Source organism: Anopheles marshallii, chromosome 2, assembly GCF_943734725.1.
Source record: "Anopheles marshallii chromosome 2, idAnoMarsDA_429_01, whole genome shotgun sequence".
NCBI lineage: Eukaryota > Metazoa > Arthropoda > Insecta > Diptera > Culicidae > Anopheles > Anopheles marshallii.
The window spans coordinates 33,892,986-33,905,623 of record NC_071326.1 but is presented as its reverse complement, the minus strand read 5'-3'; the positions used below and the strand labels follow the sequence as shown (position 1 = coordinate 33,905,623).

The 12,638-nt window shown below is 40.9% G+C and overlaps 1 protein-coding gene across 2 annotated transcripts; it reads left to right on the top strand.

The window, feature by feature from the left end:
- The first annotated feature begins 6,461 nt into the window (after positions 1-6,461).
- On the top strand, positions 6,462-10,936 carry LOC128709536 (uncharacterized protein ZK1073.1). 2 transcript variants are annotated; one of them, XM_053804540.1, is made up of 6 exons: positions 6,462-6,559; positions 7,283-7,565; positions 9,013-9,024; positions 10,213-10,325; positions 10,393-10,555; positions 10,632-10,936. In XM_053804540.1, the coding sequence occupies exons 1-6, from the start codon at positions 6,477-6,479 to the stop codon at positions 10,869-10,871; spliced, it is 894 nt and encodes a 297-aa protein (XP_053660515.1). In that variant the 5' UTR covers positions 6,462-6,476; the 3' UTR covers positions 10,872-10,936. The 2 variants fall into 2 exon arrangements, with proteins under 2 accessions (XP_053660515.1, XP_053660516.1); XM_053804541.1 differs by lacking the exon at positions 9,013-9,024.
- Positions 10,937-12,638: the final 1,702 nt, after the last annotated feature.

The window sequence follows — 12,638 nt, the reverse complement described above, 5'->3', positions numbered from 1 at the left end:
CTATTACTATTAAAGTAAAGGACTACATGTAATAAAGGTTATTACTATAAAGCCGAATTTAACTATTGGTATAACACCTCTACTGTGCAATGCACCAGTACACAACGGGATAGGTCGTTGCACCAAACAAGGAGTATCAATTTAAAAGTGTATTTCAGTACCTATAGTAGAGACTTTCGTAGGAATCCAGATATAGGCGTCACACTCTATGGAAATGTTTATGTCTTTCATCAATTTAAAAGACACAGTAATGTGAAACAGATTTATACTACTGGAGTAACGGAGTAACCATCTTGTTCCAATTAATATTTTAATGGTGTAATATCGCAAACAAATTGCTCAAATGAGTTACATCAAAAGGATCAAATATTTCTAGAAATGGCGTGCCAGCTTATAAACGTTCAGGACATTTCCGATTTTGTAACTCACTGGTGCAGAAGTGACCGCCAATCATTGCAATGGTTCAAACTTCATGTTTTCTTCCTTACTAGCCTAATGCTATTTCTTATCCTTAAACTCAAGCTGCAGTTCCTTTCTCTTGATTGATAATTTACCCTTGTTAAACACCTCCTATAGAGCACCGTGCAATGAATGTGCGTATACGTGAGGCATCTGGCCATATAACCAACTCTCATCCGGTCCAAGCCAGCCCTGCTTGGCCCGCACCAGTTCAGGGCTGCAGCAACCGGAGCATTTGCAGCACTGGGCTGAGCTGTCTTTACTGTGTAGATGGGTAGCTGCAGCGCGAGAAAAGCGATTTAATTTAAAAGCAATTATCCGCAATTGAAAAGTTCATTGCAACGCACATGGTTGCCATGTGGCCATGAGTGGGGCCAAGACTTTCATCGGTATGAGAGCCGCCTGTGGCCCCTTTGGAACTTAGCCCGTGCTTAATGCTCCGCCATAAAAAAAAAGCATTCGCTGGCCCGAGACCGAGAAATAGTTTGCTGTGTGCCGATCGATTCGCGTACGTTGATTGGAAATTGATCGGAAATGGGGTATTTGCGTGTTATGCTTGGAGGACGTTGGTGTTGTTGCTGTTGACAGGCAGAGATTCGTAACGTTTTGAAGATGTTTTGCCAAGGGAGCAACCCGTCACTAGTGTGCTTCTGTGTGGCATGGTAATTTATTTATAGCACTTGATTGCGGAACTGTGCGCATGGTGGTGCGTTTGAGGTGCATTTTCGCGTGCAACTCATGCGAAGTTTAGTGGAGGGTAAGAAATTGCAAAGCAAAATTTGGAAGATGTTGTGTTTTATTGTGAGGAAATTTGATTTATTTGAAGAAATGTTAAAAGGTGCTGGAGGATTTATACGATCGAAGCTGTGTAAAGCAACAACTATGGCAAAAAATAAATTTAAAAAGCCTCTCGCTTAAAACACATCGAGACTTTATATTCAATCGTCCAAATTGAGCTTTTCTCACGCTAATAGAATTCAGCTTCCATTCCCGCTGATCCATCGCTCCATTACATTTAGCTTGTGGATCTTTTGGATGGTTTTGTAACTGTCAGCCACAGTCAGCTATTCTTCATTTCATCAGACTCGTTCTATTTTCCACGCTATAATTGGTAGTTATGCAAATGAGCTATTATCCCGTGCAACCGTTCGAATGGCTGTAAAACGAATGCCCTCCCATCTGTTCGAAACAAAACGCGCCACGAAAGCTTTCCGAATGCTTGTTGGCGTTTCGGGAACGTTTATGGTAAGTCTAGAAGGGTGGAAATATTACGCGATGACATCAGAACGAAGACCAAATACAAAACAAACACACGCACAAGGACGAGGCAGGACGAAAATAGTTCACGATCCGAAAAGCCGTGAGTACGTGAGCAATGGACGCGTTAGACAGAAGCCTATCTGCTTCGAAGTTCCGAAGCGTACCATTTCCGGTCCGGTTCGTCACCTTTTGCGTCTGTGTCTGTTGCACGCCGGAAAGAGCGTACCACCGTGTAGTTCCGTGACGGGACGATAGCAAAACGTTCAAAGTCACGTAACGAATCGTCGTGTTTCGAACGTCCGATGGTGGAATGCTGATTGTATATCGTGCGCCACAGGGACAGGCCCACCCGCACCCGCTACGATCCAGACGGACGTACATAAATGAAGTTGAAGTGCCTTGGCACGATGGAGCCTCGATAAGTGGCCACTTGTTGACGTGGGCGAAGGCAATGGTTTCTCGATACGGACGCGTTCGATCGAACGTGGCAGCAGCAGAAAGGGAAGGTGATTGGAAATAGGCACGGACGGTTTCTTGCACTTTCACGCCTTCGAGCTTTTCGTGCCTGAGCCTCGTCCTTGTACCTTTTACCGGGCGGGTATGCGGGTTGACGGTGTACGGAGACGCACATGTTTACATTCGTTATAAAATAAATATTAGCTTGCTGTTAAAATTGTGCGCGAGTGTCAAGTACGGGTGTATGCTTCCGGTGTTTGGTGGCCCATGGGCGTGTGAAAGGGGTTTTGATGTGGCTGTCAATATTGTAAAAGGAAAGCTGTAAGGTATACTGTTTACTGGGCGTGGGTGTGGTGTAGGTAATGTAGCGCCAGCCAAACATGCGGGCATGGAAGAAATTGAATTCCCAAATATTGAAAGAGCAGAAACGCAATTTGCCTCAACGAGCGACCAGAAGCAAACTCTAAAATTGCACAAGTAAGAAGCAACTTTTTTTGGGGTGACTAAGAAAGCTGACGAAGATCTTTTAAAAAGTGGGCATTGCTGATTTGCTTATGAGAAAAAGCAGTCTTACATTAAGTCTCTGTTAATGTGCCCTAACAGAAGCAATGGAATAATAGCAACTTCTACGCATCTGCTGAAAGTTCGTTCGAAGGTTAAATTCTACATCCTCAATAGTCTTACAGTTTAGTTCAAAATAACTTATGAGTATCACATTATTGGAAAGGGAGATATTCGAGAGGTAACTAAGTGGGAGTTTGTGAACTATTTTCACATGGTTCAGTAAAGTTTCTCGATCGAAATTTAGTTAAGTGCACAAGAGAACTGATGTTTAATGTACCTTTAAAAATTCTGTAATAGTGTTAGATGTTTAAAGTTGTTGAATAGGATCGTAATCCTACATTTAACAAAAATATTGTGAATTATTGTGAAAGGCTGAGTGAGCTACAAAGAATAAAAATCAACGTATCTTAAAAGTCGCGTATATCAGATCAGGCCTGTATCTGGAGGATCATTTTTGCACCTCCAACTATGATCAACTGTAGTGCTGTAATAACAAATATGTAATATTCACCTTGATTTACCAACGACAACTAGTGAAGCAGCACAGAACATAGTGCCAAGTGGAAATAAGTAGTGCTGGGAACGGCTTTAAGAACTTTTATCATAACAATCGAAACAAATGCGATCATTATTCATTCTGTGCAGGGGAGTGTTTTATAGTGAACAGGCCAGCATAATATCGGTGATGTGGCTGCACACAATTACGACGAGAACAGAATTGTGCGGAACTTGTTATTCCAACCTGACGACCGTCCGGTAAACAGCAGGGTTTTCGCTAACGAACAACAACATCCAACATTCTGCACAAGTTGCCCATATGCCCTCGGGCGTGCAACAAGTTGATCACAGCCGAACGTGAAGTAATAAATAAACAAAGGGAAATAAAAGATTGCCCCGTAACCGTGCGCCGGCGAAAGGAGCAAAGCAAAAGGAAATCGTTTCAGTGGTAGTGCAAACATTCTTGCAGCACAGGCTCGCAAATTGCAGGTCGGCCAGAGGCGAAGCCGGTACCCGGGATCACGGAGTGGACAGCGACCCGCGCGGTTCTGCACGTGTATCGGAACACAGCTTTCGATATATGTTTATGCTGCCAAATGGGACGCCGGGTAAATGGGAAAAATATGTTACAATGCTTACCGGTACTGTTGTGTTGTGGTGTGGTGGATGCAGGGAGTGAGTGGGTTTCTTTTACAGACGATCGAGTTTTCAATGCAAATGAAACAATCCATTCACAGGGAGCTTTCCCTTCTGCACAGGCTGGGAAAGCTCTGCCATGCTTTCACGATATTCTGTTGAACGCTGTAAGGTTCCGTACCGATGAGTTCGGTTGATTCAGTTCATGGATTATTCATCCTTCACCGTACCGTTGAGTCCGAGCTGGAAACGGTGAGGTTTCTGTGGTTCCGCACCGGAAGACTAATGCGCGTAGCGGTAAAGTTATCATAAATTTACAATGGACTACCATTTTGACGAGGTGATATAGGGTGGATTTTGTTTTGTGAAGAAATTGATACGTTCCCGCTGGCTAATGGAATCGTATTATTCGCATTTTCCGTTCACAACTTCCGGGTAATTGCGTATGGGGGTGTGTGCTTTTTTTACGATCCCAAGTATCCATGTTCACCAATACTCATAAAGACAAAGTAGTGTATTATGTTTCGAAGCCCTTTCTACCACTTGGAGCCCGTTATTGAAGCTATAAAATGGCAGCTCCAAACAGGAGGTCAATATTTATTATCAAAGCTATGTTGTTATGATCAAAAGACCAAAACATAGCTCATTGCAATTAATTTTTTATTTAAATTTAGCATTTTACTCGGTAAAATTTGTTGAAGTTTTAGTTTTCTATAGATAATACATATTGTAGGGTACATATGGTTCCATAGGTAGATAATACAAATTGACAGAGCCTATTTACACCAGTGAGATTGTATAATACATAAATTATTCACTAAATTAAATTATTGCACCGAGAGGTATTAAAATCTGTCGTTGTATGATGCAGTTGGAAATTTAATGTTAAGCTCAATAGTTTCATCTCGGCTATTCTACTCCCATTCCGAGTTAGGATTATTCTCCCATTTTCGACGTCCTGTTTGTCGTTACTAATGCAAGCCAGCATCATTTGACTTCAAGTTAAGCTCCAACAGATGGCCATTTTATTCAATCATTGATAAATAAAGCCTCTTCCTCGGTTATCGGTTTGGTTTGATATGGTTTCGGAATAGCAGATGTTATTTTTTATCGCGATCAACATGCATTAGCCTGTTGATGCGATATTGATTGCACTCGTTGGAATCAATAAACGCTCTCATTATCGCTTTTTCCATCGTGTGATAAGATAATTTGTTCTTTCGTTTAGATTGTTTCGATACACAATATATTGATTGATGGCGCATAATGAATTGATGCCGCTGAGATTTGAGAGCTCCGTACCATAATAAAATATTACCTTCAGTATCGTGTACTGCGCGCAACATGATCATGTCTCATTAATCAGTCATACTAATCTACTTTTCATATTTGCTCTTCCACAGCGCTATGCAGTTAATACGGAGAAAAGCGGTGAAATCATCGTCACAGTGCAGGTAAGAGAAAATGTTCTGTAATTACGCGGAATGAATATGTATTGTATGAGTAAATCAATATTCCAACGGTTTGCTATCTTTTGTACACCTCCCTGAAGAAAATAATATTTGTTAGTGGTCATTTAATGGACCCATTGTGGGTTTTGATTAGTTTTGTTTCGAACGTTGATTAGGCGTGACAAAAACAACATTAATAACCCTTCTACGAGTTGAACCCTTTCGCTTCTCATTTTGTTGTTCATCCACTCGTTTATGTGAACAAAACCGAATCGACTAGAAATAACAGGAAAAATGAATCCAAAATAAACATATCACCTCACTAAAGGATGCGTTCCTCTTCGGACATCGATGACGTTGGAGTAAAGCAAACGCTACAACAACAAAACTTTCACAGGTCAAGAAAATCGTTTCCCACCCCCAACCTGCTAATGCTTCCATCTTATTTCCCGCATCATATTGCCATTATCATTTAGCAGGGAAAACTTTTCCTGCTCGCATAACAAAACTTTCCTACACGAGTTGAGTGATCTTATTGCTTCGGATCCAGTTTTTCCTGTTTCTCTTTCCTATTTGGAAACTTCCGTCTGAAGTTAAAGGCGTTGCACCTTACCCTTGCTGGCTGCTACCGGTTGTGTTGTACGTTCCGCTTAAATTGGAGCACTATCGCATGGAACGAATAAACAAAAATGCAGGGAAAAGGGAATAACAGCTGTGTGCGACAAGGTTGAAGAGGCTCTGAAATGAATAAACTTAGCCGAGAAACTTTCCACTTCCCGTGGGTCGTGTTTTCGCACTCATATTTCATTCCATTTCCGAAGCCATTTCGATCAGAAACCCGGCTTTATCACTGTCGCGTCTTGGCGTCCTTCCCCAACGATCACTAATGGAAATTTCTTTTCTGCGTTTCTGCACCTTTTCCTGTTTCCAGGGCGATCTTTCACAACAGGAAAAGCGAGCCGTCTTCCTTACCGTGCATGATCTCGGCACGAACCGTAAGTAGTACCGCACCGCCTACAAAGGATGTATAAAACCATTCACCGATATTAATGTATTCGTGGTGTGCTTTCTTTGTTCTCTACCACCCATGGTCGGCGTTTGTTCCCTGTTCTGGTAGATTCTTCGTTCGAAGAGTTCGTCAACAGTGCGTGCATGATTGAAATCAAAGAACGGTCGTGCTTCATCCACATCGATGTACCCGGCCATGCGGATAATGCGCCCAATTTGGCCGACTCGTAAGTATTGCCTCCGGAAGGTGGATCCGATGCGTAATGTGGGAAGTGAAGAGATTACGAATTAGGATGAAACTTATTGATTTGTTACCGTTTCGGTTGTATGCCCACGGTTACGTTGCAGAAATGAATATGTTGTTCTGAGGGATACGGTTGATTTGTGTGGATGATTACAAAGGGGTTCGTACAAAGTACCAGGCGTCTCCTTTGCATCGAACAAGCATTGGATTGGAAGTAGCTCAGAGCATAAGTTAATTAACGGATCTCATTTATGTTTTGGTGTACCAGCTGAAGCACTTTTTATAATGACTTTTTGATTAGTAGCTACACGTTTTGTAACATAACTATTTGCTTTAGCTATTCGTATGTATGAAAATTATAAAGAAAAATAATTTACAAAGAAAGCAAAGTAAAAAGATGAGAACAACAGCTTTTAACCCATTGTCATACTGGATTGCAATAGTTTTTGCAATCGAACGTTATGCGCAGATACAGCTAGGGTAAAACGTATAATTTTAAAGCAAAATGTCGAAAGTTTTTCCTACACATTACATTGCTGCAGTGAGTTAGGAAACAGCACCAAAAGTTTCTTTTCACCATAGTTTCGTATCAAACAATTACCGTAAAACTCTCGTAAAGCGCTACCATAAATGACAACTACCAGCGGTGACTTATCGAGCACGAGCTGACTTTTATGCCCTGTCGTCTCATTGCATTCTGCGCCAGGTTCCAGTTCCCGTCGCTGCAGCTGTTGGGCGAAGAGTTGGTCACGGTGCTTGACTTCCTGCACGTGAAGTACGTGATCGGTATCGGTGAGGGTGCGGGTGCAAACGTACTGGCCCGTTTCGGACTCGCCCATCCATCCCGGTGCCTCGGGCTCATACTGATCAACGTAACCGGTTCGGCCGCGTCCGTACTGGACGTGTTCAAGACGAAGTTCATCTCGTGGAAGGGTGACGAAGTTGGCCAATCGGCCGAGGATTTCCTGCTGTATCACAAGTTTGGCTACGTAAGTATTGGACGGTAGCGCGAGAGGTAATGTTAAGGAACAGAGGGAACAGAGGGAAAGACAGAGAGGGATCGGCGATTTTTTATTGCTTTAAGAAACACATACAGCAACACAAAAGGATTACAACTTTTTCCCTTACCTACCCACCCCGTTCCTGGTTCCTATACAGGACCATTAGTTTCATTGGTGTCGTCGAGCACGAACTAGTTTTTACATCAGAACACTTTTCGTAAAACGTTGTTTAAACTATTCCCGCCCCGTTTAATTGGCTTTCGATGTTTATACTATAGATGCCGCAGGGAACGCTGATGGCTCGTACATTCAGAGGCACTCGTTTCTTTGCGTTTTTTCTTAAATCTAAATGTCCAGTGTTATATTGCACCCGTTAAATTAAAAATTAAACATTCTTTCTTGATTATCCTGGAAATTGTCACCCGAATCGATTCACTCCTTTACCATTCCATTGACAGTGGTTTTGTTTCATTTTCTTGAATGCATTTTCAATGTTTTTGAAAAATCTCCAAGTTTTTATTAAACACCGAAACAAATAACTTAATAATGATTTGTAGTCTATAGCAAACAGTAATAGGGCTGTTTTAAACAGCAAATACAAAATAGCAAAATAGTATAGTATTTTTCTGTCATGTCATTTACAATGAGAGAAAAAAATATTACAACAGAACCCTTTTCCGAGTGAGCCTGACAAATTAAACTTATTTAATGGTGTTACCTCCTCAATATAGAATAGAATAACGGCTTAAAGTTGATGTAACATGTTAAGGAAACTTTATTTGCAATTATAAAAAATTAAGATTGATTTTAAGCTAGGAAAAATGCCCATTTTGTCTTTACCGTTCTTACGTTCATTAAGCAACACATCATAAATCAGTTAAACCGCACCATCATTCAACCCACCAAATTACATTAAAAAGTATCAACTAAACATTTAACGTAATTGTTTTCTTTTTCTCTTTTCACTACGTTCTTTTCGACTTCTACTTTATCGATTCAATACTTTGCCTACGGTTGCGACACATGCATCCTTATCGGTTCAACTGCATCCTTTTACGTTGCGATTGTTTTATTACGTTGCGATTTGTTTGCGATAAACATACATGCGGCGATATGATTTAATACAAACACATGTACCATCGTTTTTTTGTCATTACAACACAAAACAATACACCATTAAACCGATCTTATTGTTTTGGAAAACACATCTGCGCTCTGGTCGCGTCATGCATTCAAACAAACCAATCGCAATAAAAATGTTAAAATAACAACGAAACACATCGCTAACTCGAAACAATAATCAACACAACAACAAAAAACTCCTTCTGCAACGATCCATCTAAATGTGCAACCCACGACAACTGCATCCTGCAACACAATTTCTGTTTCTGCCAACCAACCACAACCAAAATAAAACCAAACTGCTATCACGCAGGTTTTCTCCGAGGTATTTAGTGTATCCTGTTGTATTAGCTCGTACTTTAGTTGTTGTTACTGTTATTAAGCTTGCTAGTGTGGACTACACCGGGCTGGCAAGACTCGCTAGGAGCTGTTTAATTTTCTCGCTTTGCGTGGCTGATCATTTCGTTTGTTTCGTTATGTGGTGCGCCACAGCAAAATTAAAACAAAACAAAAACACGCACATACACACACATACAACTTTGTAATAATGCACAACTTTGTTAGAAGCATTGGATGGTTTAATGGCTGTTTGGTTTTATTGTTTGATGTTGTTTTAGGTAGTTGTTGAGGTAGAGATGTGAGGCCCACACTCTGAAGAATGTTGTTTGTAGTTGGTTAAGAGCACATATTAATTAAAATGGCGTTAAAATTCTGATATAGCGTTACAATTACTAACATAATGGCCGTTTTAGTTGAATGCAAATGAAAGGATGACTAACATTTACTATTGTTTAACACAGAACTAATGTAGTGTACTAAAAATAACTTAAAAAAACACTGTTTTAACCAATGTTTTCTCATTTGCGTCATTATATGTACGAAAACTTAAGTATGTTAGATAATGTACCTAATTCATGAAATGAATCCAAATTTCAAACGAAAAAAATAATTCATGGTCGGCTAAATGTTCGTTCTAACTAATGATATTAAATATTATGGTTTAGAAACTTATCTCGTATTATCTAAAGCATCTAAAAAGATTAGATAACACAACTACATTGAAACAGTTGAATATGTAATTTAAAAAAAACACAAACTTGAATAACAAACTCGGTGATGTTTCTTTAGATTTCTTTCAATCCTTTTTATTCCAACTGCAAACTGCTGTTAGATTGAGCAAGCATTCTTCAAACCACAATTAAACTTGTGAAGAATAGCTCACCTCAAGAACGTTGTTAAGGGTTGGCCTGTGTTGGAACGGTAGCTCGCGAATGGAATCGTTGGAGCCGTATGTTAGATGTTGTGTTCGCTGTTAGCCGCAGCCTAGCGTTGTATTAATTCTATCCGTTCCTTACACAACCCCGCTATCCTTTAGCGCCTCCGTAGTTCACTCGCTCGGTCGTTTGCGAGTGTTTATAAAGCGTTACCAAAACGCATCCATACTAATCATGCTTTCTGTTCTGTACCCTTGCTCTTCCGTCCGACAACCGTATCTGACCCTGACACCTAACAGCAACTGGTGGGTGACAATCCGGACAAGGAGAAGATTGTGTCCGAGTTCCAGAGCCGCCTGCACAGCTCGCTGAACAGCAAGAATCTAAAGCAATACGTCAAAGCATTTATGTCGTGAGTACACTAAAGCCCAGATCGCTACTGCCCAGATATGATATGATGTTTGTTTCCGCACATCTAGGCGCAAAGATTTACCTCTGAAGAACTGTAAGGTTGATTTGCTGCTGATCACCGGTATTATGAGCCCGTACGCTAGCGTCGTCGAGAAGCTGTACAAGGATCTGAACAAGGAGAAGGTCACACTGCTCAAGGTGGAACGAGCTGGCGACGTGTTGGCCGATGCTGTAAGTATTTTGCGGAACACACCAAAACATTCCGAAGTGGTCGATTTTTCAACTCCTCTTGCATTTTCACCGACAGCCCGCCAAAGTGGCACAGTCGATTCTGCTGTTCTGCAAGGGCCAGGGTTTGCTAACCTCGGTGGCGATGCCCGGTGTCGATCGGAACCGTGCGTTCTCGACCAGCTCCGGCGGTTCAACCGAAGGATCAACCGGTGCGAGACGTCTGTCCCGTGGCATGTCCATGGAGGACTACGATAAGCCCAACATTCGACGACTAAGTGTTACGATCAACGAGCAGTTGCCACCGATCAAGAAATAGAACGAGCTGATACGATCGAGTAACGCCGGTGCAGAAATAGACGAAGAGGAGCCGGACGGAGCGGAAGACGAGTGAGGATGGACATTGTCTTCTGCTACGGTTCACTATTTCCTGTGGCCACTCGGTAGTGTTTCGCAAGTGGAGAAGCGGTTGCAGTAACACGCGGCAAACGATATCAGTTTCGCTGAAAAGTTCGAATTTTCTACAACAAAACAAAACAAAACCACCATTTTTAAACAAACAAACAAAAAATAGACCGAAAACAATATCTACTTCCCACAACAACAACAAAAAAACCTAACGTAGAGAAAGTATATAAAACCACCAAACAATTAGCGCATAAAACGCATACATTACTCCCCCGGAAAATGTTTTTTATCTTTAAATGTAGACCACAAACAGTCAAAGGACCTTTGTAACCTCAGAACCAAAACAAATCGTTAAATAAAAACACTGTGGCTTGCTTTATTGTAATCGAAACAAAACAAAAAAAAAACAGTGTATCGTAAACCCAAAACGCTCTCATGGCACAATTTCAACTGTAGTGAAAACATAGCAATATCTCGTAAGGCTTTATGTCGGGTTGAAGTCTTTCCGTGCAAAGCGTGCGCATTGCCCGTTGCGCTAGTTTTCAAAAACATCCAGGCGAGCAATTCACTTCTACGTGGCTACCGATGCTGCTTCAATTTGATAGCGATATATTCGTACGTAACGATTTGTATGATTTCTAGAGCCTATATATACACTCACACACTCGTAAACAAACTTACTATACAGCAGAAGTATATACACAACTATTTAAATATGGGCCACTCTAGGGGCCACGTTTGATCGTAGAAGAGAGAGTAAGAGAAACAGAGAAGGAAAGAAAGAGAAAAGGAGAGAGAGAGAGAGAGAGAGAAAGAGTTAGAAAGAGAATGCAGTAACAGAGACGAAAGGAAAAAGGTATAATAACTCGTAACACATAGTACGTAGCGAACGGAACCATCGTTGAAACGTTTCATCTTCATAACATAATAAGAAGAAAAGGAAAAAGAAGGATGCGAAAATTTACCAAAAAAAAAACTCATTAAACTATACACAAAAATATATACATGAAGCCTATATTTTGTCTCTTATTTTTGTACCTTGAACGATACGATGACTGTGGCAATGCAAAAAAGGAGTAACCTGCAGCACACAACAAAGACAACAAAAGGAGCAAAACACTCACACAGGCGAAAGCAAATAGAACGCATAAAAGTCTTTCTAAGTATTCCTTGATGTCATAAGAAAATAAGCAACAAAACAAAACAAAACGAAGCCAAATGGAAAGTAGGGGAAAGAGAAAACATAACAAACAAACAGAAGAGCGAGCGAGTAAAAAAAAAAAACAACCGTGATTAAAAAGCCAACACAAACTAACAAATATGCCAACAGTGTTTGATGCGTAAAAGTTTAGACAAAGGACGGAAAAATTAACGAACAAAACTAAACAAACAGCAACAGGTAGTAACACTATACGAAACCAAGTGCAGACGCTTGGTTGGGAAAAGTGGAAAAGAAAGAAAGCAAAAACAAAGCACTGCGCCGGAAACGCAAAATTGTAGACAAACACACGTAAAAATTGAATTCTCCCTTTTAGGAAAAACGGTCTGACGTTGACGTTAGACGTTCCTTATTGCGATAGAAGCGAACGAAGGGAAGATAGCTTCATTCTACGATCGTTCACGTTGCACAGCGTGATCAGTAGACAGTAACACTAGAGGAAGCACTGGCAACCATGTG

What these genes read in the sequence shown, in the direction of transcription:
- LOC128709536 (XM_053804540.1), top strand. Translation starts at nt 6,477, where the DNA reads ATGATTGAAATCAAAGAACGGTCGTGCTTCATCCACATCGATGTACCC. An exon ending in TACGTCAAAGCATTTATGTC is followed by an intron (nt 10,326 to 10,392) that starts GTGAGTACACTA and finishes CCGCACATCTAG; the next exon opens with GCGCAAAGATTTACCTCTGA. An exon ending in GCGACGTGTTGGCCGATGCT is followed by an intron (nt 10,556 to 10,631) that starts GTAAGTATTTTG and finishes TTTCACCGACAG; the next exon opens with CCCGCCAAAGTGGCACAGTC.